At 41.0% G+C, this 26146-nt stretch overlaps 1 protein-coding gene and 3 long non-coding RNA genes across 5 annotated transcripts in view; 1 reads left to right on the forward strand and 3 right to left on the reverse strand.

Annotated features, from left to right (window-relative positions):
• LOC144380487 (uncharacterized) overlaps positions 1 to 26146 on the reverse strand; it is a 45491-nt gene that overhangs the window by 5391 nt on the left and 13954 nt on the right. The gene's annotated exons all lie outside the window — the stretch shown is intronic.
• Positions 3097 to 7597, reverse strand: LOC144380488 (uncharacterized). Its single transcript, XR_013444655.1, has 4 exons — positions 7376 to 7597; positions 5453 to 5492; positions 3337 to 3498; positions 3097 to 3157 (listed from the first exon to the last, which is right to left on the reverse strand). It is a non-coding gene; the product is annotated as an uncharacterized LOC144380488 (long non-coding RNA).
• On the forward strand, positions 7603 to 23501 carry UPF3B (UPF3B regulator of nonsense mediated mRNA decay). 2 transcript variants are annotated; one of them, XM_078064506.1, is made up of 11 exons: positions 7603 to 7939; positions 8845 to 8951; positions 9121 to 9227; positions 12618 to 12716; positions 14014 to 14124; positions 15564 to 15607; positions 16085 to 16267; positions 16669 to 16707; positions 18571 to 18731; positions 19049 to 19355; positions 22486 to 23501. In XM_078064506.1, the coding sequence occupies exons 1-11, from the start codon at positions 7784 to 7786 to the stop codon at positions 22633 to 22635; spliced, it is 1464 nt and encodes a 487-aa protein (XP_077920632.1). In that variant the 5' UTR covers positions 7603 to 7783; the 3' UTR covers positions 22636 to 23501. The 2 variants fall into 2 exon arrangements, with proteins under 2 accessions (XP_077920632.1, XP_077920633.1); XM_078064507.1 differs by lacking the exon at positions 16669 to 16707 and having other exon boundaries at positions 7629 to 7939.
• LOC118551264 (uncharacterized) lies at positions 14319 to 16856 on the reverse strand. The gene is made up of 2 exons (XR_004924980.2): positions 16478 to 16856; positions 14319 to 14446 (listed from the first exon to the last, which is right to left on the reverse strand). It is a non-coding gene; the product is annotated as an uncharacterized LOC118551264 (long non-coding RNA).

Consider the following 26146-nt stretch of genomic DNA (forward strand, 5'->3'; position numbering starts at 1 on the left):
TTTGTTTTGTTTCTTAAATACCACATATGAGTGAAATCTTATGGTATTTGTCTTCCTCTGACTGACTTATTTTGCTTTGCATTATACCCTCTAGATCCAACCATGTTGTTGAAATGACAAAATTCCATTCTTTTTTATGGCTGAGTAATATTCCATTAATAAACATCATCATTTATTCATTTATTTAGAGAGTGTGCAAACGGGGGGTGGGAGGGGCAGAGGGAGAGGGAGAGGGTCCCAAGCAGGCTCCATGCTCAGTGTAGAGCCCTACTCAGGGCTTGATCTCACAACCCTGAGATCATGACCTGAGCTGAAACCAAGAGTCAGACGCTTAACTAACTGAGCCGCCCAGGTGCCCTGAAAGTGAATGAATTCTTTATGTCATATCCTCTATTACCTCTTGTTTTATGTCATCAGCAGACATAGTGAATGGCTGCTTAACATCTTTTGTTATAATCCTTAGCTGATGGTAAGGTACTTCAAATAATTATACTTTGTAAGCCTCCTTTTTATGTTGGAGTCCAAAGTCCCCAAAAGGGGCACCTGAGGGGCGTCTGGGTGGCTCAGTCGTTAAGCGTCTGCCTTCAGCTCAGGTCATGATCCCGGGGTCCTGGGATCGAGCCCCGCATCGGGCTCCCTAATCAGCGGACAACAGGCAGAGAGAGAAGCAGAGTCCCTGCTAAACAAGGAGCCTGATGCGGGACTCAATCCCAGGACCCTGGCATCATGACTTGAGTTGAAGGCAAACGCTTAACAGACTGAGCCACCCAGGAGTCCCCCACTGTAGTTTTACTTGGCATTTCTCTGATGACTAATGAAGTTGCCCATCTTTTCAGCGGGGAGCCTGCTTCTCCCTTTCCCACTCCCCCTGCTTTTGTTCCTGCTCTCGCTGTGTCTCTCTCTGTCAAATAAATAAATAAACTCTTTTTAAAAAATACCTTTAACTTGGCTAATATATAAAATAAAATCCTTTCCTTTACAGATAACATTAAAATCAGCAAGTATTTGTGTGTAATAATTTTCTGTACTTTACAAATTATCCAACTCCTTTCCTAATTGTCTGTTTGGGATCTGGGTAATTTCAGAGCTGGTCTGGGTCAAGAATTAATTACAAACAACAGTGAACACAAGAATGTTTAAATGAAGGTCATTTTGATCTTGAAACAGTGTTAGTCTTACAGTTCCCATTATGCTGGGTGAAGTTGAACACCAAGCAGTCCCACATGATTCCCACAAGTTTTATTTGTGAAAGGAGTTAATATAAAAGGGGCAATACAACTTACAAAAAATGGCCTGCTCAATGAAGGCCAGGGAAGAATTTCAGTAGAATTTCAGAAGAAAAACAGTAAGGTTTTTCTGTGTGTATACAGACATTTTCTCTTCTGCTTTTCGGGGTGGGGGGACAACCCCAACCATGATATTGCTCAGCTTGGGAAGTGGAAAGAAGGATCTTGGACTATACAATGAAACAGTGACAGTCAATGATGTAAGGAACTTCGGGAGAGTTCTCTCCCTCTCTCTCTTTCTGTCTTTTATTCTCCCCTTTAATTGGTGAAAAGGGGCCATACCACACTCTCCCCCCTGGGTTTTGTTTGTTTTTTCTTTTGCTTTGGAATAAATAATATATTAACATGGTGCAATAACCAAAAGATTAAAAAGATACACAATGAAAAATATATGAAAAGATGGGCAACTTCATTAGTCATCAGAGAAATGCCAAGTAAAACTACAGTGGGGGACTCCTGGGTGGCTCAGTCTGTTAAGCGTTTGCCTTCAACTCAAGTCATGATGCCAGGGTCCTGGGATTGAGTCCCGCATCAGGCTCCTTGTTTAGCAGGGACTCTGCTTCTCTCTCTGCCTGTTGTTCCCCCTGCTTGTGAACTTGCTCTCTCTCTGGCAAATAAATAAATAAAATCTTAACAACAACAACAACAACAACAATGGGCTACCACTATATGCTTATCCAGTTTTGGCAAGGGTATGAAGCAACTGGGACTGACACATGGCTATTAAGAATGCAAAATGGTACAAACACATTGGAAGGCTATTTGGCAGTGTGCAAGCCAAGGGCAGGCTGAATCAGATGTGTCATTTTGACATAGTGACTATTTAGAATTAAAATTACTTAAGAAAGAGTCAGTGCAAGGAACATTCTGACTTCCCTTTCTCTCCAGAAAGCAGGGAATAAATCTCCTATGTGAAAGGTACTCCCTGTACCAGGAGGCAGAGACATCCTTATCATCAGAAATAGAGACTTCATGGACAAGAAGGTTGTATAAACAAGTCTTGTTACTTTTACAAGTTTACTGCCTCAACCCAAACTGTTTAGAATTCCTTACTAATCGAAGCTCCCAAACATAAGTTTTTTTTTTTTTTAAAGATTTTATTTATTCATTTGAGAGAGACACACAGAGAGAGAGACACAGAGAGAATGAGCAGGGGCGAGGAGGGAGAGGGAGAAGCAGACTCCCTGCTGAGCAGGGAGCCGATGTGGGGCTCAATCCCAGGACTCTGGGATCATGACCTGAGCCAAAGGCTGCTTAACTGATTGAGCCACCCAGGCACCCCAAACATAAGTTTTCGCTGTCCTGTCAATTCCTCACAGATTTGTTTGCCAAAAAAGTAAAAAAACTGTCTGTCTTGGTCATTTCTTTGGGTCTCAATTTTATTATTAGGCCTCTGTGCACATGTAAAAAACTCTGCCTTTTTTCTCCTATTACTCTGTCTTATGTCAATTTAATTCTTAGGCCAGCTAGAAGAATCTTAACAGGTCAAGTAAAATTTTTCCTCTATTAAAATGGAACATATGCTTACTCTATGATCCAGCAATTCCAATGCTAGGTATGTATCCGATATAAATGCATACATATGATCACCAAATGATATGTACTGGAATATTCAGAGCAGCACCCCAAATAGTGAAATGGATACACTGTGGTAGATTCATGCAATTGAATATTATACAGCAACGAAAATGAACAATTCAAAGCTACACATGAGAATATAAACGAATCCCTTAGTCATAAATGTTAAGAGAAAGAAGCCAGACATAAAGAATACACAGCATATAGTTCAGTTTACATAAACTTTTAAGCAGGGAAAATTAACCAATGGTGTTAGAAGTCAGGATGGTGGTATTCTTGGTAGAGGAAGTGACCTGGAAGGGAAACAAAGGGGGCATCTAGATGGCTGGCAATACTATTTCTTGCTCTCAGTGCTAGTTACATGAGTGTGTTCACTCTGTGAAAATTTATCAAGTTGTACATTTATTATTTGTGCACTTATCTGTACATGTATTATACCTTAATCAAAAGTTTAATTAAAAAGAAACTTTACATGGGGCGCCTGGGTGGCTCAGTTGGTTAAGCGTCTGCCTTCGGCTCAGGTCATGATCCCGGGGTCCTGGGATCGAGCCCCGCATCAGGCTCCTTGCTCAGTGGGGAGCCTGCTTCTCCCTCTCCCTCTGCCTGCCACTCCTCTTGCTTGTGCTCTCTCTCTCTGTCAAATAAATAAATAAAATCTTTTTTTTAAAAAATAAACTTTACAGTGTGTGGTAGACAATATAATGCCCCCCCAAAGTTGTCTACACCCTAATCCCTAGAAGATATGACTATGTTAAGTGTTTAAAAAAAAAAACAAACCCTGATATGGAGTCACTTGCCCCCCCCCCCCAACAAGAGCAAACCAAGATTTAATTCCAGTTTCAACATATCCCAGGAATGTGACCTTTTAACAGTCAAGGTGAAATTTCCTTATCAGCACTAGTGAGGTAATCTGCATGATAAACACCCTACCTTTCTTTTCCTCTCAGAAAGATGTCCTGGCCTCAAACAATCATTTCTTTCCTTTTGCTAATAACTTCCTTGCCCCACCCTCCTATCTATAAAAACCTTCCATTTTGTACAGCTCTTCTGAGCATTTCTTTGTTTGCTAGAAGGGATACTGCCCAATTCAAGAATCCCTTAATAAAGCCAATTAGATCTTCAAATTTATTCGGCTGAATTTTGTTGTTTAACATAAATTATATGGCAAAGGGAATTAAGGTGGCTAATCACCTGACATTAACATAGGAAGGGTATTTTGTATTATCCAGAACAATATAGTCACAGGGGTCTTAAAAGTGGAAGGGGAGAGGCACCTGGGTGGCTCAGTCAGTTAAGCCTCTGATTCTTGACTCTTGGTTTCTGCTCAGGTCATGATCTCAGGGTCGTGAGATCAAGCCCTGCATCTGGGACTCTGCACTGGGCATGGATCCTGCTTAAGATTTTTTCTCCCCTCTGTCCTTCCCTGCTCCCTCTCTAAAAAAAAGTGGAAGGAGGAGGTAGAAGAGAGAGTGAAAAAGAGGTAGATGAAGCAGGGTCAGTGAGAGATGCTATGTTGCTGGCTTTGAAGATGGAGGAAGGGGCCATGAGTGGAGGAATATGAGTAGCCTCAAAACTCTGAAAAGGACAAAAAACTACATTCTCTCCCGGAGCCTCCAGCAAGGAACTCAGTCTGCAGGTGCACCTGCCTGCACCTCAGTTTTAGTCCGGTGAGATCCGTGTTGGACTTTTAACCTACACAACTGTCAGATAATAAAGGTGTGTTATTTTAACCCACTAAATTTGTGGTAATTTATTACAGCAGCAAGAGGAAACTATTATAGATGGTGTGGGGAAAGATCAAGTGTTCAGTTTCGGATGTGTTCAGAGAATCTGAACGTGTTAGACATCTATGCGGAGCTATCAAATAGGCAGCTGCTTCGGAGTGTGGAATTCAGGGGAGAGGTATGGGCTGGCGGTACAAATCCTGCAGTTGTCAGTGAAGAGAGAAAAGGATGAGATTAACAAAGGAGTGAGTGCAGATAGAAAAGAGGTCTAAGGACTGAGCCCTGGAACACCCCACTGGGACAGCTGACATATAGCTGGTGGCTTAAAGCTAGCGAGCACTCTGGGGCGCCTGGGGGGGCTCAGCCAGTTAGGCATCCGACTCTTGGTTTCGGCTCAGGTCGTGATCTCGGGGTTGTGAGATGGAGCCCTGCGTCAAGCTCCTTGCTCAGGGCAGAGTCTGCTTAAGACTCTCTCTCCCTCGCTCTCTGCCCCCTCCCCCCTCAAATGTATAAATAAATCTTAAAAAAAAAAAAAAAAGCTAGTGAGCACTCCAAAACAGAGGCAGACACCAAGATGTAAATGCAGAGGCAGATACTTAAGCTAGGCTTGTAAGAACAGCCAGGTACTGGAGACAGGAGTGAGTGACAGATCTCAAATACAAAGAACAGTTTTGGCAAGAGGAATCAGGCATATGCTTGGCAATAGAGGTTGAGAAAAATTTAAGGATAGAGTCTGGGTAATATATTCTAGATGTCAGCAAAGATGGGACCTTGGCTCTGAGCCAGCTTTCTGCCTTGGGCTTCTATTGCATCTTTAACTTGATTCCTGCCCCTTGTGGGTGTCTGTGTATCTTTCCAACTTACCATTTGTCCTTCTTTCCCATTTCTCTTCCTTTTTCCTTAACTGCACATAATACAGAAATAATATATTCAATTGATTCTGACCTTTGCCCCCATTTTAACACCTCTGAAATCAGGATGAATCTTAAAATTGATGGTGTGTCATAGTTCAATGGGCAGCATTCTTTTCTTTCTTGGTATGTAAAATAATGGTGGTATTTTTTTTTTAAGATTTTTTTTTAAGGTTTTATTTATTTGTCAGGGAGAGGGAGAGAGAGAGCACACACAAGCAGGGGGAGTGGCAGGCAGAGGGAGAAGCAGGCTCCCCGCTGAGCAGGGAGCCTGATGAGGGACTCGATCCCAGGACCCTGGGATCATGACCTGAGCTGAAGGCAGATGTTTAACCGACTGAGGAGTCCCTGGTGGTCTTAGATTCAAATGGTACCTTTGACTCCATGAAACACAAATGCTCTATCATTTAGGGAAACACTTTTCAAATTTTGCATTTTTTTAAACTTGAGGGGTGAACTTGAAGTTTTAATTTACTTAAAATAAGTCACCCACTTTAAGTGTACAATTCAACGAGTTTACACAAATGTGTGCTGTCGTGCAACCACCACCACAACCATGATAAAGAGCATTTTCATCATTCCAAAATGTTTCCTGGAATCTCTCTGCAGTCAATCCCTTCTCCCTACCCCTGTACCCTGGCAATCATTGATCTGCCTTCTATCACTAGTTTTACCTTTTCTAGAATTTCATATAAATGAGATTGTACAGCATGTACTCTCTGTGTCTGGATTTTTTCACTCAGCATAATCATTCTGAAATTCATTCATGTTGATAGATGTATCAGTTCATTTTTACTGCTGAGTATTATTTCATTCTATGGATGTATCACATTTTGTTTATCCATTCGCCAGCTGAGACATTTGAATTGTTTCCAGTTTGGGGCTATTCTAAAAGATGAATAATTAGGGGCCCCTGGGTGGCTCAGTTGGTTAAGCGACTGCCTTCGGCTTAGGTCATGATCCTGGAGTCCCGGGATCGAGTCCCGCATCGGGCTCCCTGCTCAGCAGGGAGTCTGCTTCTCCCTCTGACCCTCCCCCCTCTCATGTTCTCTCTCTCTATCTCATTCTCTCTCTCAAATAAATAAAATCTTTTAAAAAAAAGAATGATTAGCCTTTTTCAAAGCGGGAAAAAGGGTAAACCCATCTAAAGCAAGTCCCCCTTCTCATGTTCTATCTCATTCTCTCTCTCAAATAAATAAAATCTTTAAAAAAAAAAAAAAAAGAATGATTAGCCTTTTTCAAAGCGGAAAAAAGGGTAAACCCATCTAAAGCAAGTTGGGTTATATTTTATTTTCTCCTCCCCGTGAGGCGTGAGTACCATGATAGAATCCTTTTACTTAAAAAAGGATAAGGAAAACAAATCTCATACATTTTGGTCATATTACTCCTTTAAATATCAGTGAATGGTGAGTGTTAAATAATTAAGTATCTGTGAATCCTAATCAATGTAAGGAAAAGAAATTCCAAATTTTCTGAAAGTACATTTAGAGTCGATAATAGAAAATACAAATCTACAAAGAATGAAAAAAAAAACACAGGTCTTTCCTCCAGCGAGGTAAACTTTGGATAACATCGGATTACCTGAGGAAAACGAAGCCTGCAGAACCTAGCTTGCTTTTTTTTTTTTTTGCAAAACCTATCTTTAGATCTGAAAATCAGCAAACTTTCTTTTTTTTTTTTCATTTTACTTATTTATTTTTCAGAGAGAAAGAAAGCAAGTGAGTACAAGCAGGGGGAGCAGCAGGCTTCCCGCCGAGCAAGGAGCCCGACGGGGGACTAGGATCGTGATCAGAGCTGAAGGTAGAAGCTTAACTGACTGAGCCACCCAAGCGTCCCACACACTAAATTTCCAATGGTAAAGATTCCATTTACTTACAAATAGAGACACTGAGCTAAGGCTCCAGAAAGCCCGGCCAAAAGCGGCTAACTACTTTGTATGCCGGGATTTGTAGTCCGCGAAAAAGTCGTTCTAGCCAAGATGGCGGAGTTGTTAATGACGCGAGAAGAGCGGCCCCGAGGGAGTATGGGCCGCGAGGGGATTGGGCGGTGCGGGGATTCGATAGGCGGGAAGTTAAGACCAGGTGCTAAAACCTTTCCATCAAAGGAAGCCTGGCGCCCTGAAGTCTCGCGAGATCCTGGAGGGGCCCAATGGAACGTGGGGCCTGGCTTATCACTAGGGGCGTTTGTTGGGGGCGGAGCTCGACGGGAGTGGGCCGGGCGTCGTAGGTGCCCGGCGTAGCGGCGTTTAGGCCCGGCAGCCGCTGTGAGGAGCGAAGCGGTGGCCATGAAGGAGGAGAAGGAGCATAGGCCTAAAGAGAAGCGAGTAACCCTGTTGACTCCCCCGGGGGCCACAGGCAGCGGCGGTGGGGCTTCGGGGGACAGCACCAAAGGGGAAGATAAGCAGGATCGAAATAAGGAGAAGAAAGAGGCGCTGAGCAAGGTGCCTGGCCGGCTGTTGGCCCGGGAGAGGGCGGGACGGGTCCGCCACCCGCGAGGATGGTTGGGAATGGGGCTGCCCTCTTCCTCTCCCAGTCTGCGCTTCTGTTTCTTCACCTGAGTGAAAATCGCGTCACCTTCTCTTCGTCCATTCGTCCGAGATGGGGGGGCGGGGGGGAGAGCCCCTTTCGGCCAAGCCCCGGGGTGCGAGTGAGGGAAAAGGAGGGGATTCCCAGACGAGAAGGTTTAGGTCAGAGCTGTGAGATGATAGTGGGAGGGGGAGCGATAGTAAAGAGAATGAGGAATTAAAAGGTTAATTGGGGGGAATTACTAAATAGTGAAGGGGCCAGCAGGGGTGGGAGTAGTTTCTGATAAAGAGTATTAATGGAGGCGAGTTGAGCGAGAGTGGGGGGATTAATGGTCGGGGGGCCAGGTCAGTTTCATCCTATTTGGGGAGCAACGAGGGAACTTTTAGTATTCCGTGGAGTTTTGAATTCTTTACGCTGAATGAGGAAGGATTTTGTTTTAGGATGTGTCGTATGTGGTAGGGCGATAATAAGTCAAATGTTCGTGGCACCTAGAAAGACCAGGGTTAGCCTACTAATTTCTTGCTAATATATCTATTGAAAAATGGGTACTAGAAAATGATGCGAAAACCAAGTGAACTGCGGGGCTTCCGTTTAACAGAACCTAAGATTTTCCTTGCTCCATGCAGTTCTCATTTCTAAGAGTTTATTAAAAAAATTATTATTTTGTTTGACTAATTCTGAGCATTAGAATAATATTCTCCTGGGTTTATATAAGTGAGCTCATCTTTTAAACACCATCTATTTTCAGAGACAGTGATTCTTTCCGGTATGACAGAAAATTGATTTGTTCTAATTTTATTTTCCTTATTCATTTCTTAAGGTGGTAATTCGGAGATTACCTCCCACTTTGACCAAGGAGCAGCTTCAGGAACATCTTCAGCCTATGCCGGAGCATGATTATTTTGAGTTTTTTTCTAATGATACTAGGTAAAATGAATAAATAAAAGAGGGCGGGGGTAAATGAAAAATTTTCTTCCATTCTTTTTATCCTACTGTTTTCCATTTGATTTTTGAACCTGTCTCTTTAATATATGCATACTTGTAATTCAGCCAGACACCTGCAAGCACATTTACATAATTGCTTTCCTCTCTGCAGTCTGTATCCTCATATGTATGCCAGAGCATACATCAACTTTAAAAACCAAGAGGACATTATTTTGTTCAGGGATCGCTTTGATGGTTATGTATTCCTTGACAATAAAGGTGAGTCCTTATAACTGAAGGGGAGTTTCTTTGTCATTTGTATGTTTAAGACAATGTGTGTATCACAGTGTTTTCTCAATGCCTTCGTAGCTTTTCTAAAATTCTGGGTGATAAAGAGTTTTACACATTTGCTGAGCTTACTGTAGTCTTATAAACAGATGTGTGACTTTTCACAGCCCTTGGGTATTTTTATTAACCTGTTACTTCTGTAGTTTGATCAGCTGAATGAAATTGCCACTGTTTTCTCTTCCTGTGGCACATTTTTTTGCCCTGGATTAGATGATCTGTTGTTTTGACTATTTACTAGTTGTAGCAGTAATACTGATAAATGACTCTTTGAACTTGTATGACACATTTTAAATATTTACTTGTCATCTTGCTTCAAGGACCAACATTGATTTATTTATTTTAATGTAAATCCTTTAAGCCAGTAATTCCCAGTTGGAATACTGTTCAACTTTCTAATTTGTATTTGTACTTAAAACATCGAACTTGATGATCTCCCACTTTGTATCCAGGAGTCTATAGAGAAGAAAAACTTCAGCATTAACTCTCTTTTTATTTATTATCTGCCCCTTGCAACATTTAGCCAGAGAATGTCCAAGCTGCCATTTACCACTTTTCTTTTGGCTTTGTGATCATAGGTAAATGACGTGTCTTTTTGTTGGGCTGTTTCTCAGTATTACTTCAAATTTGGTAAAAATGAAATCTTTGTCAGGGAATATGCCAGTAAAAGTTGAAGAATTGCCACCAGGTTTGACCAGCTTTTATTAGTCTCCGCCCCCCTCCCCCCACCAAAAGCAGTTACTTCTCCACTCCAACTTTATTCCAGGAGATAGCAATGTGTTCCTGGAAATCTGAGTTGTGTTTTAACTTTTTCTGATCTTTCTTATCCCTTATATTTAAACACGTGATGAATCTTGTCAATTTATTGTTTTTAAATATCTCGCTCATCTATTTATACTTTCACACTGTGTCCTTCCCTCCTAATGCTAAGACAACCATTGTCTCTAAACTTACAGAATTTTCCTTTTCTTTTTTCATTTTTGTATAACTCGCATATTGCCATGAAATTAATGTTTTTGAAAATAGTGATTTAAGATAGCAGTGGCAGGGGAAAAAAGTCCAAATTCCTTAGCCTGGTAGTCAGAGTCCTTCAGAGCCTCGCCTCACTTCTGGTTTTTTGTTTGTTTTTGTTTTTTTCAGCCTCTCTTCCACAGTTCCTTCTGCTTCAGTCTGGTTTAGCTATTCCTTCTCAAATAGATCAGTTAATAAGCTAATCTGATTCTGTATTCACTAGGATTTCCAAAATCATGTTTCCTCCCTGACAGCTTTGCGATGCCTTCTGGTCATTTCTGCTTATTCTATTCTGGCTTATGTCTACATGCCAATGATAGTATTTTATACCCTTTATGACATTATTCTATAGCAGGGATCTGGTGTATTTTCTTTTTCCAGCAGTCACTTGGTTTTTTGTATTGAGATATAACTCACATACCATAAAATTCAGTGGTTTTTAGTATATTCACAAAGTTGTACGACCATCACCACTATGTGATTCCAGAATGTTTTCATTATTCCAAAAAGAATCCTATAACCGTTAGCAATCATCTCCCCTTCTCCCTCTTCTGGACGAGTCATATAATATGTAGCCTTTGTGACTGCCTCTTTTACTTAGCATGTTTTCAAGATTCATCTGTGTTATTGCATATATTATTACCTGATTCCTTTTTTTTGTTTACATTTTTAAATGTGGTAAAATACACATAAATAAAATTTACCATCTTAACCATTTTAAGTGTATAGTTCAGTAGTGTTGAGTACATTCACACTGTTGTGCAACCAATCTCTAGAACTTGTTTATCTTGCAAGACTGAAACTCTATACCCATTAAATTAAATTTACCCAGTAAATCCCCATATCCCCATTTCTCCCTCCTCCCAGCCCCTGGCAACTACCATTCTGTCTCTATGAACCATCATTCTGTATAAAGTTGACCATTCTAGGTACCTCATATGTATTTGACTTTCTGAGATTGGTATTTATTTAGCATAATGTCCTCAAGGTTGATCCATGTTGTAGGGTGTGTCAGAAATTCCTTTTTAAGCCAGAGTAATACTCCATTGTGTGTATATACACACACTACATTTTGTTTATCCATTTATCTGTTGAGGGACATCTGAATTGCTTCCACCTTTTGGCTATTGTAAATAATGCTCCTATGAATGTGGGTGTACAAATATCTGTTCTTCAAGTCTCTGCTTTCACTTCTTTTGAATATATACCCAAAGGTGGAATTGCTGGGTCATATGGTAATTCTATTTTTAATTTCTTGAGGAACCACCATATTGTTTTCCAAGCAGCTGCACCATTTTACATTCCTACCAGTAATGCACGAGGGTTTTGATTTCTCCATGTCCTTGCCAACACTTGTTATTCTCTGTTTTTTTTCCTTTAATAGCTACCATTCTAATGGGTGTGAGGTGATACCTCATTGTGGTTTTGATTTGCATTTCCCTAATGATTAGTGAGGTAATATTTTAATCTTTTCATATGCGTGTTGGCCATTTGTATATCATCTTTGTAGAAATGTCTATTCAAGTCCTTTGAACATTTTTTAATTGGGTTTTTTTGTTACTGAGTTGTAGGAGTTCTTTATATATTCTGTATATTGACCCTTAATCAGATAAATGATTTGCAAATATTTTCTTCCATTCTGTAGGTTGCCTTTTTACTCAGTTTTGTCCTTAGATGCACAGAAGTTCTTAATTTTGATGTAGTTCAGTTTATCTATTTTTCACTTTTATTGCCTGTGCTTTTGGTGTCTCCTGGTGTAAAAACAGCTTTATTGAGATATAATTCACATGCCATAAAATTCACCCTTTTAAAGTGGTTTTTAGTATATTCATAGAGTTGTGCAGCTATCACCACAATCTAATTTTAGAATACATTTAGCACTCCAAAGAAACCCCATATTCATTCGCTGTCATTCCCCACTCTCCCCCAACTGTGCCCCAGTTCTAGGCAATCACTGATCTTCTTTGTATCTCTAGATTTGCCTAGTCTAGAGATTTATGATGTATTTTTTAAATGAAAATTGATTTGTAGATTTTTTCCCCCACAAATCAAAATATCACACTTTACAAATTGAATTTAAATGAATATTTTACTTCCCTGCCATATCTTTTCATTATGTGAATTTGGGGCTCCTTTGGTAACACATTGATTTTAGTTGTGCCCATGTGATTTGTGCCCATGTGATTTATGCCCATTGAGAGGCCCTATTCACATGACTCCCATCAAAGGAGGCCTGGAGAGTGGTGGGTTGACTCTTGTATCCACTTTTTGACTTTTATATGTTATAGCAAGTGTGGTATTTTTTCTAAACAGGTCAGGAATATCCTGCTATAGTAGAATTTGCACCTTTTCAAAAAGCTGCAAAAAAGAAGACTAAGAAAAGAGATACCAAAGTTGGGACTATCGATGATGGTACAGTATAGCTCTAGTTATGTAATGCTATTGCCATGGGTTTTTAAAAAATATTATATTTGTGGGATTTAATTGGATTCCAATCTTCTAATAGGAAAACATACAGAATAAGGTTCACGAGAAATGTAATTCACTGATGAAAGCTTTGTTTAATTGTTAGAATGGAAGTGGGTTTTCTGTAGAATTCCCACTCTTCTGGCTACTGCCATTTCATTCCTCCAGCATCAAGCAATGTATTGTTGACTGTTGAGCAGTAAATTACCTTTGGTTTGTTGATTAGAAGACAGTGGGGAAAAATGAGATGTATCAAAGTACAACAACTCCTTAAGGTCTCATACTATTTTATGATGATTTTTTTGGTTTCCATTTTTATAAAGAGGGGAGGTTTATCATTGAGAGCTGGGATGGAAAAATTTCTGTACTCAAGTAACTCAAGTAACAATATAAAGTAGCTGAAGTGGCCTATTTTTTTTTTAGGCTTTGAATATGCGGCTAACTGCACACATAGTAATTACATTGAACTGGAATAGAGGAACTGAAAAACTAGACTAATTGCCATGTAGGGTAAACTGGATCCAGATTTTGAGCTCTGTAATGTTATGTTGGATAAGACTTATCTAATATTTTATATCTGATTGACATTTTGGAATCATCTAGTTTGATTTCCATTATTTATTATAGTGGGTATTTTGTAAAGAAAACATGGAAAAGATTCACCACACAGGTACTTACTGATTATATCAAAATTCAGATCTGGGAGACTAGATCAGTGACATGCTCCACAGTGCGTAGAAACTCCATAAGTACAAGCAATGGAATGACTCAGATGTGTTACCCTTTCTGATGTCAGATGCATCTAAAAAACAACTCCAGGAATTACCATAAGCTCCAGTGCAACATCTAGGACCTCAATTTATCTTTCTGGAACTCCTGATTTTCAGACGTTGGGTTTACTTAAAGCGAGGTATACCCATACAGGAATTGCTTACATGCTATCTATAATACTGTGAAGGTCCCATAATTATAACTTTCAGTTCTCACATAAGTGTGACTTTGGGTTAGTTAGAGCAGTGACTTTTAAGGCAAACTATTGAACATTCCTGTGGTGTCTGATTATCCCTGAGTCCGTGTTATACCAGACTCCCTTAGTGCGTATAGGGAATAGGAGTTCTGAGAGTAAGGGACTGATAAAGCCCTAAATAGTCTAGTGGGTGTGTTTAGGTTTATTTTTAATCTTCCATGATGTAGAAAGTTTTTTTAAAGTCTATATTTTCTGTTTACTTAAACAATGATTTAGATCCAGAATATAGAAAATTTTTGGAAAGTTATGCTGCAGATAATGAGAAAATGACATCTACTCCAGAGACACTGCTAGAGGAAATAGAAGCAAAAAATAGAGAATTAATAGGTAAGTGGGCAACAGGAATTAAGGACAATGGCTTTTTCCTCAGAAGACTTGTCTGACTCCCACTTCTGGCACTTGCTAGCTGTGTGACCATGGGGAAGGCATTTACTTCTCTGAGACTCTGTTTCTTTTGCTGTAAAATGCATATAGTACCGCCCTCGCAGGGTTATGTAAATGCATTGATAAGATGGGAAAAATTCTCTGTGACCTGTTTTAATGCCACATAAATATAAGTAGAAAAAGTCTAAAGACTCATGGGACCTTTAGATGTTGGTAAGCCTTTGAAGATCAACTGGTATTTTCTAGTAACAAGCAGCTCACATTCCTGAAAAAAATTTGAAAATATCAAAAGGTGAAATTAGTTACTGCAAAATTGAAAACTTCTTGAGAAAGTCTAGTTTGGATGTTCTAGTAGTAAATTGTCACTCTTCTAGTAATAAATGGTCACTCCTCTATCAGCTCTAAACATAAGCAAAGCCCCTGACCCAAGATTTCCACTCCTAGGAATTTATCCAAAGGAAGTATGCTTTCAAAAAGCTAACTATAAGGCGGGGTGCCTGGGTGGCTCAGTCAGTTAAGCATCCCGACTCTTGATTTAGGCTCAGGTCATGATCCTCAGGGTCATGAGATCAAGCCCTGTGCTGGGCTCCACACTGAACATGGAGCCTGCTTAAGATTCTCTCCCCTCCCCCTACCCCTCCCCACTCTTGCTCTCTCTAAAAACAAAAAAAAAAACAACCCAAAACATTAAAAAAAAAACTAATTACAAGACTAGATAGCATTATTCAGGATATTGAAAATTATATATTCTAAAACTTTTTCAATATTTGTTCATTTATTTGAGAGTGCGAAAGAGAGCACGAGCGGGGGGGGGCAGAGGGAGGGGGAGAGGGAGGGAGAAGCAGACTCCTCAAATAGCAGGGAGCCCATGGGGTCCAATCTGAGGACCCTGAGATAATGACCTGAGCCAAAGGCAGACGCTTAACCAACTGAGCCACCCAGGTGCCCCTAAAATGGTTTTTATTAATAGATGCAGAGTATAAGCCCATCTCTGATGATTTCCTTAGAATAAATTCCCAGAAGTGGAATTGTAGGGTCAGAAAGATTAGATATTTTTAGCTCCTTCCTGCAATTTTTTCCCAGTTGAACAAATTTATATTCCCATCTGTAAAACAAGAGAATGTCCTTTGCACTCAATTCTCACCAACACTGGGAATTACTCTTTTAAGAAATTGTTTTAATTTGAATTCACCTTTTAAAAAGTATTTTAAACCTTCAGAATTGAAGTAGAATATTGTGAAACTTCTTTCTGATAACGTACTTGTGAACTGTTTTAAGGGGTATACTTTTCCCACCTTGGGTGGTTGGCAGGGAATGTCAGAAAATGGAATCCTTTCTAGGGGTTGATAAGTATTATTAATAATCTGTTTACATTTATGTAGCTAAAAAGACAACCCCACTTTTGAGCTTCCTGAAAAACAAGCAGGTAAACCTTTTGTTTTTATAGTTCTCTCAGTACTTTTATTTCATTGGTTCATAGTCTCTAAACATACGAGCATTGGGATCCTAGAGGAGAAATAGCTGCTTTTTCCACCATTATTCTTTAAAGATTTAGCTCATTGGCCTCACTCTCTGGCCCTCTCCTTCAGTCTGGTTGTTGGACCAAGGATTCACTCTGCAAACCCAGAGAGTCTTTAGCTTGTTCCAGAGACACTCCCTTGATTTTCTGAAAGCCTCTGGAAATACAGCAAGGCAACAGTGGGAGACTCTGATACTAGCAGGCCCTGGTCTTTATTCTCATATTCATAATGGGATGGGGAGGGGGTTAAAGAGATAGGATGCCACTTTGTAGAAAGTAGGAAGGAAAGCTGATCCAATTTAGTGGGTTCCCACCATACCTTTGGGATTAAGTTTTTGGTGATGATTATCTTGTTTGAAGGCTTATGTTGATGTTTCTTTCCAGAGAATGAGAGAAGAAAAAAGAGAAGAAAGAAGGAGGCGAGAAATAGAAAGGAAAAGACAAAGAGAAGAAGAGAGGAGGAAATGGAAAGAAGAAGAAAAACGAAAAAGGAAAGATATAGAAAAGCTAAAGAAGATAGACAGAGTTCCAGAAAGGGACAAATTAAAGGATGAACCAAAGATTAAGGTATGAAAATCCCTTAAATAGACTGCATGTTGCTAAAAATTGCATGTATCTACTTCTTTAAATATGCATGCATCTTGTGTTGGTGTAAATATAGTTTTTTGGTTTTGTTGTTGTCTTTTTGGGGGGGGGAGGTGAACCAATAGGAATCTTTAATGCTAATAGTATTATTTTTTAAAATTCGAGATAATTTAAACAGGTTACATAACTTACATGATATTTCTTCAGTGAATATCTGCGTTATTTTTATCATTGAGAATGTTCAATGTTTGGATTATTATTCTCTCAGTTCTTCATAAGTAAGGGCTTAGGGCTGGCTGGCATGAATTATGGGTTTTATGCAGCTTTTCCTTCATATTTGATACATGAAGTTGCCTCATCTGTTTGTTTTCCACTGTCTTCAGGTACACAGGTTTCTGTTACAAGCTGTGAATCAGAAAAATGTAAGGACCAAGTACATGATACAGAGCATCTAGTATCATGTCACACACAGGTCTTAGTTAATAATAAGTCCTTTTGGTGGTGGTGGTAGTGATACCTGTAGAAAACTCCTTCAGACTGACTTGAGTCTCCTTAAAATCTGAGCCATTTTAAATTCCTACTTTAGAAGGAAGCCCAGATGACTTCCTGATGCTCTGCTGGGTACCCAGAAGCTTCAACAATATACAGCTAGAGGATAACCGTGCCTCAATAGCTCTTTCTCTTCCTGTGCCTCTCCTAACGGGCTGCCTTGTGGGAGTATTAGGGATAGATATCCTGTATCCCACGCTTCCCCTCTCACACAATTCTCCCTGTTACCTTCTCTCATCTACCTGGGAATCTGTGAGTGGCAGATTCTGATTAACACACTGCAGGTAGGAAGAGGAAAACTTGTAGAAAAATCCCAGCCTTACTGCTTCCCTTCTGAGGGCATGGCTTAGGCAGCTTCTGCTCCCACAAACCTCCTGGGCAAGTACTAGCACGTAGTACTTCAGAGAAGGTCAGAAAAAATCTCACAGAAATGGTGGCAGGGTCTCCTTTTACCTCCTCAAAATTAAGCACGTTACGTGGCCAGGGTCTGTTCCCCCAAGGCTCTCCCGGGCTCATTATTGGCGATAAGGAGCTTGGTAGTGGGGTGGAGAGGTTCCCATCTTAATTCCTTCTAGTGATCTCTCTCTCTGCCATGCCACAAGTGACCTGACTGGCTATTCCTGTCAGCAAGGCAGAAGGTAGAGCCGGCCGTACTAGAAACATTCATTAATGTTCTTAATAGAGTAATGAACATCCTGGGTTCTAACAAAGATGTTCATTAGAAAAATAAGAACACTTCCAGTGAAACCTGCCTCACTTTACATTGGTGTCTCCTCAGTGTCCAGTTCGGACTCGCCATTTGCAGTGGCTATGTGCTGAAATACTTCATGCTTAAGTCTGGTGGTGCTTTGCCTTTTGCTTGGTGACTTGTGTGATGCCTTCACCCTGAGATGAAACTTTGTATGATGCCTTCACTCTGAGACTTGAAATTCTTCTATTTTGCCTAAGAATCTCTCTGAATATCCAACGCTTGGGGGTATTCTAGAGAGGTTTGTGGCAGTGGTGTGACAAAGAAACTATTTTGTTAGCAATTTGGACTTTATAAAGCACGTTTATTTTAGAATTCCATTCTGTCATATATATGTATCTCATATATATATGTATATATATTTATGTATGTGTGTGTATATATATATATACATATATATATGTATGTGTGTATATATATAGTGACATTGAGCAGAGTTCCTACTCAGTAGAGATGGAACTTCACTGTTCTGTGAGGTATTTGGATTTTTAAATCAAATAATGAAAACTGTCATTGTACCATCATAAGTGTGTTATTCTCAGGCTCAAGGCAAAATTATTCTTGCAATGGATCTCTCTTTTGGTGACAAAGGTATTTGTCATTCCAAGTACTACAAGAAAACGGTCCAACAGTAATCTGCCTAGAATTTTAAATTTGTGGCCAATTTTCTTATCAAGTTATATCGATATGCTAGTTTGCTACAGAAGGCGTACTTGGAAGTGGGCACTGGTTCACTGAAAGGTTGACCCATCTAAAGCCAAAGGAGTCTTGATCCTATTGCCACAAGTGATTAAACCACTTTGAGTGGATAACACTTTCACATCAATAGCATCCTTTTAGTCAGTCACTGCTCTTGTGCACTAGTTAGTCACCTGTAAGTTGAAGAGTACCTGCAGAGAGAGGCCTTCTATAGCCGTATATTGTTTTCTTTATAGAATCAGAAGAGAATGTCCCACCCTTCAAAATAATAAATTTGTTCTCTTTAAAGCTACTCAAGAAGCCAGAAAAAGGAGATGAAAAAGAATTAGATAAAAGAGAAAAAGCCAAGAAACTGGACAAAGAGAATCTGAATGATGAAAGAGCCAGTGGGCAGAGTTGTACACTGCCCAAGCGCTCTGATGGCGAACCTAAAGATGAAAAGCCTAAGAGGTCAGTAGTCCAGGGCTCTTTGGTACACTTGTTTTCAACATGTTAGTTTCACTGCCATGTCCTGGACTTGTGCCTGAATTATGAGGGGTAGGGGGATGAGGAGGAAAGGTTTCAAATATTCTAGCATCTTAATCTGGGTGAATGACTTCTGGTGTGCACTTTTTTTTTTTTTTAACTGGTTTTCAAAACACTAGTATTTTTTTACTCGGCTCCAAAAGTGCCACCTCACTGTAGTGGCCAAGTCCTAATCAGAGCACTCGTGCATGTGTGACTAAATGGGCTTTGAGGGTGCCAGCTCAGATCTGTTTCCCATGCAGGCCCGAAGAGGAGAGTGGCAGAGACTACAGGGAGCGGGAGCGGGACTATGAGCGAGACCAAGAGCGCATCCTGCGGGAGAGGGAGAGGGAGAGGGAGAGGCTGAAGCGGCAGGAAGAGGAGCGCCGCAGGCAGAAGGAGCGCTACGAGAAGGAGAAGGCTTTTAAAAGAAAGGAAGAAGAATTGAAAAAAGAGAAAGAAGCGGTTCGGGATAAAGGAAAGAAGACTGAAAGTACAGAATCAGTAGGCAGCTCAGAAAAAACTGAAAAGAAAGAGGAAGTGGTTAAGAGAGATCGCATAAGAAACAAGGTGCTGCTTTTCGTTATATCTATTTTCATGAGGATTTTTTTTTTCCTGCAAGTGTAAAGGAAAGGGCTAGCTCACTGTTTATGACAGACTTTGTAAAGGGGAAGTTGAACTGTCTGCAACTTTTTTTCAGTCTCAGTTGGGCCCTTTTATTAACACTGTAGAAATTTCAAACGGACACAAAAGTAGAACAGAGTTTTTAAAGATTTATTTATTTAAGAGAGAGAGTGAGCACGAGCAGGAGGGGCAAAGGGAGAGGGAGAGAAAATCTCAAGTAGACTCCACACTGAGTGCAGAGCCTGATGCGGGGCTCGATCTCACAACCCGGAGATCAGGACCTGGGCCGAAATCAAGAGTCAGATGCTTAACCGACTGTGCCACCCAGGTGCCCCTGGATTATTTTTAAGCAAATCCTAGACATACCATCTTCTTTAAATACATCAATATTAGAGACATTCTTTTTTTTTTTTTTTAAGATTTTATTTATTCATTTGAGAGAGAGCACAAGCAGGGGGAGAGGCAGAGGGAGAGGGAGAAGCAGGCTCCCCGCAGAGCAGAGACCCTGATGTGGGACTCAATCCCAGGACCCTGAGACCATGACCTGAGCCGAAGGCAGATGCTTAACCATCTGAGCCACCCAGGCGCCCCAGATTCTTTTTCTTAATACAACCCCAGTAGCATTTTCATACCCCCCCAAAAAACCCTAATAATAATTCCTTAATGTTCTACCTACTGTGTTGTTTTTCCCAATTGTCTCACTAATAACTTCTTTATAGGCTCTAAACATGGTCCACAAATTGTATCCTTAAGTCTCTTTTAATCTAAACAATCCCCCCTCCTTTTGTTATCCTGCCATTTATTTGCTAGAGAAACCTGTAGTTTGTCCTGAGGAGCTATCGGCTCTAAATTGGTTGGGCTAATTATATCCCTGTGGTACCATTTAACATGTTTCTCTATCTTCTCTGTTTCCTTGAAAACTAGTAGTTATACCTAGGGCAGGGGTCAGATTTTTTCTGTAAAGGGCCAGATGGTAAATATTTTAGGCCCTGTGGGCCATATGGTCTCTATTAGAACCACTAAACTCTGTAGGAAAGCAGGCATAAATATGTAAAAGAATGAGTATGGCTGTGGGCCAATCAGACTTTATTCATAAAAACAGGTGGCTCCTCACCTATAGGCCTGAATATATTCAGGCTCAGTTTTTGGCAAAAATACGTCATAGATTGGGGCACCTGGGTGGCTCAGTCAGTTGAGCGTCTGACTCTTGATTTCAGCTTGGCTCATGATCTCAGGGTCGTGGGTTTAGGCCCCACATCAGGCTCTGCGCTTAGTGGAGTATGCTTCTCTCCCTGACCCTCTCCCTCTGCCCCTCCCCATGCACTGTCTCTCTCTCAAATAAATAAATAAATCTTAAAAAACAAAAAAAGAATACTTCATAGATAGAGGGGTGCCTGACTGGCTTAGTCAGTAGAGCATGTGACTCTTAATCTCAGGGTTGTGAGTTCAAGCCCCACGTTGGGTGTAGAGATTACTTAAAAATAAAATCTTAAAAAGAGAATACTTCAAAGATTGTGTTGTGTACTTCCTATTGCATTATATCAGGAAGCATGGGACATATGGGTGTCTTTCTAGTGTAATGTTCTGATCAATCAATAGCAATTGTATTGTGGTTATGGAACAGGATGTCCTTGTTTTTCGGATATACAAGCTGAAATATTTAGGGATGAAGGGTCATGATGTCTGCAACTTACATTTCTATAGATTTAAAATTTCTCAAGGTGATAAAGTTGAAAAAAACATTGATCAGTAGGTTCAGGTATTGTAAGCCTGATCCATCTACTATAAAAAGTTTTTAGCCTGAAATTCAGTTTATATAGGAAAGGCAGGATAAACACTTGATCCTTTCCCTTTATGTACCAGCATTCAGAGTAATGAGTTGGTATCCCAGCCACTTCTAGGTAATCAGTGTTTTGTTTTGTCTGTAATAATTTGTGGATTTAGAAATATTTGGTGTATTCCAACTTGTTATTATCAGTTATTGTCCTTGTTGAGGTTTACATTGTCCCATCTTTGCACAGTGGAAGCTCCATCATCCATTTCTTTAAATACTATAATACTATGCAGGAATCTTACCTGTTTCAACATTTTATCTTATAAAAATAGTGAAACATTTTGTTGGAATTATTCAGTTGAGAATAATGCTTTAAGGCTAACTTTCATACACCAGGGAGAAAGAGTAAGGAAGGCTCATGTAATTTTTTGTTGAATTCTAAAAAGGGCCTATACATCTAAGTTTTCCAGGATCATACTGTCATAAACCACATACGTTACTTGAACTGAGAGGTACGTGATGACTTTAATTGAGGCTTGTTTAGGAATCTGAGATCTAAAATGCCACCTAGAGAGTCTCAGGCTGGGGTGTTAAGTTGCCATACATGAATTAAGAAATAATCATGTTTGTGGCAAGTTGCATGGGGTCTGAGCTCATAATTTCAGGGAGGTCTCCACTTAAGACTGCATTCTTTATTTACTTTTTTTTTTTTTTAAGATTTTATTTATTCATTTGACAGAGAGATAGAGAGCACAAGTAGGCAGAGTGGCAGGCAGAGGGAGAGGGAGAGGCAGAGGCAGGCTCTCCGCTGAGCGGGGAGCCAGACGCGGGGCTCGATCCCAGGACCCCAGGATTATGACCTGAGCCGAAGGCAGCTGCTTAACCGACTGAGCCACCCAGGCGCCCCTCTTTATTTACTATTTTACTCCTAAAATTTTATGTGGCAGTGAATGTTAAAGTCAATTTAGTGATGGGGAAGAGAGGCAATGGCTGAGGTTTTGAAGTAAAGGAAATTCAAGCTAATTCAGTTCATCTTGAAATGGTTAAGAAAATTATTGAAAACGTACTGTAGGCTTAGAAAATAATACTTACAAAATGGTTGCTTTTATTTGGAGATAGGGGAAAGGAAGTGGGCAGTTAAGAGGCAAATTAACCATCAGCACTGTCAGGGACTGTGCCCTCACATTTTTGATCTCGTAGGAGTTGTTTTTGGTATATATCAATACACAACTTATGACTCTGAAGATCCCCTGTAAATGTTTAGTAGCAGTGTTGTAACATTAACATTTAATTTTATTTTAGGATCGCCCAGCAATGCAGCTTTACCAACCAGGAGCTCGAAGCCGAAATCGACTCTGTCCGCCTGATGACAGCACCAAGTCTGGAGATTCAGCAATAGAAAAAAAGCAGGAAAGTGGTATTAGCCATAGAAAAGAAGGAGGAGAGGAGTGATAAGTCCAAAAGGCCTTAGGTGTCCTGACTGTCTAGGCAGCCAAAGAGCATGTATTAAGCAATCCAGAAGTGCCTTCAGGGCAAAGGAGTAGAGAGAGAGAAAGGGGATCGCTGTGCTGGTGGGGTACACTGCAGAGGAGTATGTTTTTTTTCTTTGCGTCAAAGCAGGAACCTGATCGCAGGTTCAGGTTGGAAGTTCAATTTCATTTTTTATGCAGTTCCTACAAATTAATTTTAAAGTGTCAGACAAAGATGAGGGAGAGGACATGCATTGCAGTTTGCAGGCAGGAAAGGTCAGGTGAGGACTTAATTAGGTATGACACGAGGAGTGGAAAAAAAAAGACAGCTGGTTCTTAAAAGCAAGGTTTTGTTAAATCCTGGATTGAATTTTCTTAATTTGAGTGGAACAGAGTCACTGTGAAGTCTTGTTCAGATCTAGTTACATTCATTGTTGATGATAACTGTTGACTTTGTGTAGTGTAGATGCAACAAGCATGTAATTGTAGTACAAGGACAGTGGAGGATATAACAAATTTTCGTCTGTACAAAAATTTAAATAGTCATGTCATGTCTATATCCTGTGTCCTAAAATTTTAGGATTTAGTTTTTTGTTGGCTTACGTGAGCTTAGCATAAAGAGTATTTTTAAACATCTCCTTTTGCCTTTAGCAGTTTTTATATTAATAAGTAAAATTTAACCCTTGTTTGTTTCTTGACAATCCAGTCTTTGTTTTAATCTTAGGTCTCATTATCTGAGTGCATACCCTCTCCAGGAAGGAAACCGTATCAATATTTGTTCCTGTCAAATAGCAACTTTTAGTCCTGGCTTGTTTTGCATTGATGTCAATAAATATCAACATCACTCAAGTATGAAGCCAAGTGTATTTATTAACTTTACTAAAGTAGCTATTCATTTTGAGACATTAAACTTTCGATACTGAATTAAGCCCTTGGGTATTTTGAAAGGGGATGAAGGATACTTATTTCTGCGTTCACTAGCATTATTTTATTTTGCCCACCAAGAAGATCAAATCATGGTTCACTACTCTCGTTCCACAAGAACCAAAATGTTTGGACAACATCCTTGAGCTGCTGCTTAATATTCATCCTGACAGCTTCTCCTAATGTGGCGTCAGTCTGCCTTTACTTAATAAGTCACTGCTTTAGTTTTACTCAGCTTTTAGAAACCAGTATCCCAAGAGGCAGGTAAAGAGGACTGAAGATGACTAAAAGAGAATAGTCCTCAACTGGGAGAGAGGACTAAAATACAGGAAGGGAAAATTTCAAAGAGAATGGCTGGCAGTGGTCTGTGCCACGGAGCGGTCAGGGAAGCTGAGATGTGTTCACCGGGCTTGGCAGCATTGAGGTCAGTAGTGAATTGCTGAGGCAGAAACCATGTTACGGTGAGGGGTGAGTGGCGGGTAGGAAATGCGGATGGGGCAGCTGGATAAATGGACCTTGGAGCTCAGAGAAGAGATCCGGGCTGGAGATACAGATTTGGAATTCATCTAGTTCTAGGTGATCATTGAAGCCATGGGTCTAGATTTAGTCACTTAGGAAAAGAGAGTGAAGAAAGAACAAGCAGACCTAGGGCCCAGCCTTGAAGAACCCCAAGGTTACAGGTGAGGAAAAGTATCTACAAAGACAGAAAAGGAGGAGCCAGAGAGTAGGTGGAAAACCAGAAGACTCCGACATTCCCTAACCCAGGAGAAAAGACTGAAGAAGGTGAAGGAAGTGGCCGTTAGGGTTGGACGCTGCTGGAAGGTCAGGTGTGATGCTCAAAAAAAGGCCACGGGTTTCAGTGACTTACAAATCTTTGATGACCTGGAATTATAGGGAATGGAAGCCAGACGAGGTTGAGAATGGAAACAGCAGAGAGAGAAGTTGGCAGTGAGAAAACGAAGACAGGTAAATGGTGGTGATATGAAGGATTATTTTAAGTAGGAGAACTACTAAAGCATGCTTGGAAGCTGAAAGGAAAGCTCTGAGAAGGACCCAGGGGAAGTGATCATCAGTAGCGTAGGTCTCCTGGGAAGGCAGGTGAAAGCGGGGCAGCACAGGGGACAGTAGGCCTGCGGAGAAGTGGAGAGGCGATGCTCCACAGCCCTGAGCTGGTACCGCCTGCCTCCCTCCCCAGCCTGGGACCCACAGCCAGGCCTCTCTGGGCTGTTTTCCCATCGGCACCTCCCTCGTTCGTTCTACTTGCCTTGCCAGTCCGACTTGGTAACCACACCTCCCTGCGCCCCTTATATTTTTTCCATTTACATTCATTTTAGCCAACATTTACTAATCACTGACGGTGTGCCAGGCCCCGGGGCGGGGGCGGGTGTCAAGGACTCAAGTCCTTGTCTTTTTTTTTTTTTTAAAGATTTTATTTATTTATTTAATTGACAGGGAGAGAGAGGAGAGAGACAGCATGAGAGGGAACACAAGCAGGGGGAGTGGGAGAGGAAGAAGCAGGCCTCCGGCTGAGCAGGGAGCCCGATGCGGGGCTTGATCCCAGGAACCCGGGACCATGACCCGAGCCGAAGGCAGTCGCCCAACCAACTGAGCCACCCAGGCGCCCCTCAAGCCCTTGTCTTTGAGAAACCATGGTCCAGTGGTGGCAAGAAACAACTAGAAATAACCAGAGCACGGTGCACCGTTGTGAGGAGGGCTCTGATGGCCTGGCCTGCCCCTAAGCTGCCAAGGGTTGCTGGAGAAAACCCCGAAACCAGACCAGCTGGTGAGACTACAGGAGGGCCCTCCGTCCTGCTGAGCAATTTCAAACATCCATCCTGACTTCCTTTTCCACAGGGCCGCCTTGCTCTCCCTAGTTGGCTCCCCTTCCTCCTAACTCATCCTTTCATGGTCTTCATGAAAACCAACTGCTGTAAACAACGCAAAGTAAGCATTCATTCCATTTTTGCCTACTTCAGACAAAGGTTTGGTTTGTTGGGAACAACGACAGGAGACTCGGGGTATGGGAACATTCGCTGAGCATCTCACATGTGCTGGCACTAACACTGTGAGTGAACAAGGTCCCCACCCTCACGATACTTACAGCCGTGCGGAGCTTGCTGCTCTGGTGGGCAGTGATACTAAGGGAAGCAGGCAGGAAAAATTCAAGGGGCGAGGGCAGTGGGATTCGGTCCCTTCAGGGCAGTGACAAACGGATGGCTTTGGGCATTCAGGCCTTCAAAAACAGGAACCGCACCCCCTTTCCCCAACAGGCCTACATGGGGTGGTCCTGAGGCAGTAACTGAACTCGGGTAGTAAATGAAGATCTGACTCTCCGTGGTATTCACAGATGCCATCTTTAATTCCATAGGAGAAAGGTTAATAAGAGTTTTGGAGCCTTTTGTCGGTATACAGAAACTCCGTGTATGTTTTATGTTTTTATGGGGCCTGCCCAGAATTTTCTTTACAATCTCTGGGGCCGTATTCTATGCCACAAAAATCTATTATGACCACTTATGTCATTATTAAGGAAGGCAAGGTAGCAAAGATAGGTTCACATGTGGTGAGTTCTT

The sequence above is a fragment of the Halichoerus grypus genome, chromosome X (genome assembly GCF_964656455.1).
Source record: "Halichoerus grypus chromosome X, mHalGry1.hap1.1, whole genome shotgun sequence".
In the NCBI taxonomy this organism is placed as follows: domain Eukaryota; kingdom Metazoa; phylum Chordata; class Mammalia; order Carnivora; family Phocidae; genus Halichoerus; species Halichoerus grypus.

Excerpts from the sequence above, each read along its gene's own strand:
- UPF3B (XM_078064506.1), top strand. The coding sequence starts at position 7,784 with ATGAAGGAGGAGAAGGAGCATAGGCCTAAAGAGAAGCGAGTAACCCTG. Across the intron at positions 9,228-12,617 it reads TGTATTCCTTGACAATAAAG|GTCAGGAATATCCTGCTATA; the intron begins GTGAGTCCTTAT and ends TTTTCTAAACAG. Across the intron at positions 15,608-16,084 it reads GCTTCCTGAAAAACAAGCAG|AGAATGAGAGAAGAAAAAAG; the intron begins GTAAACCTTTTG and ends GTTTCTTTCCAG.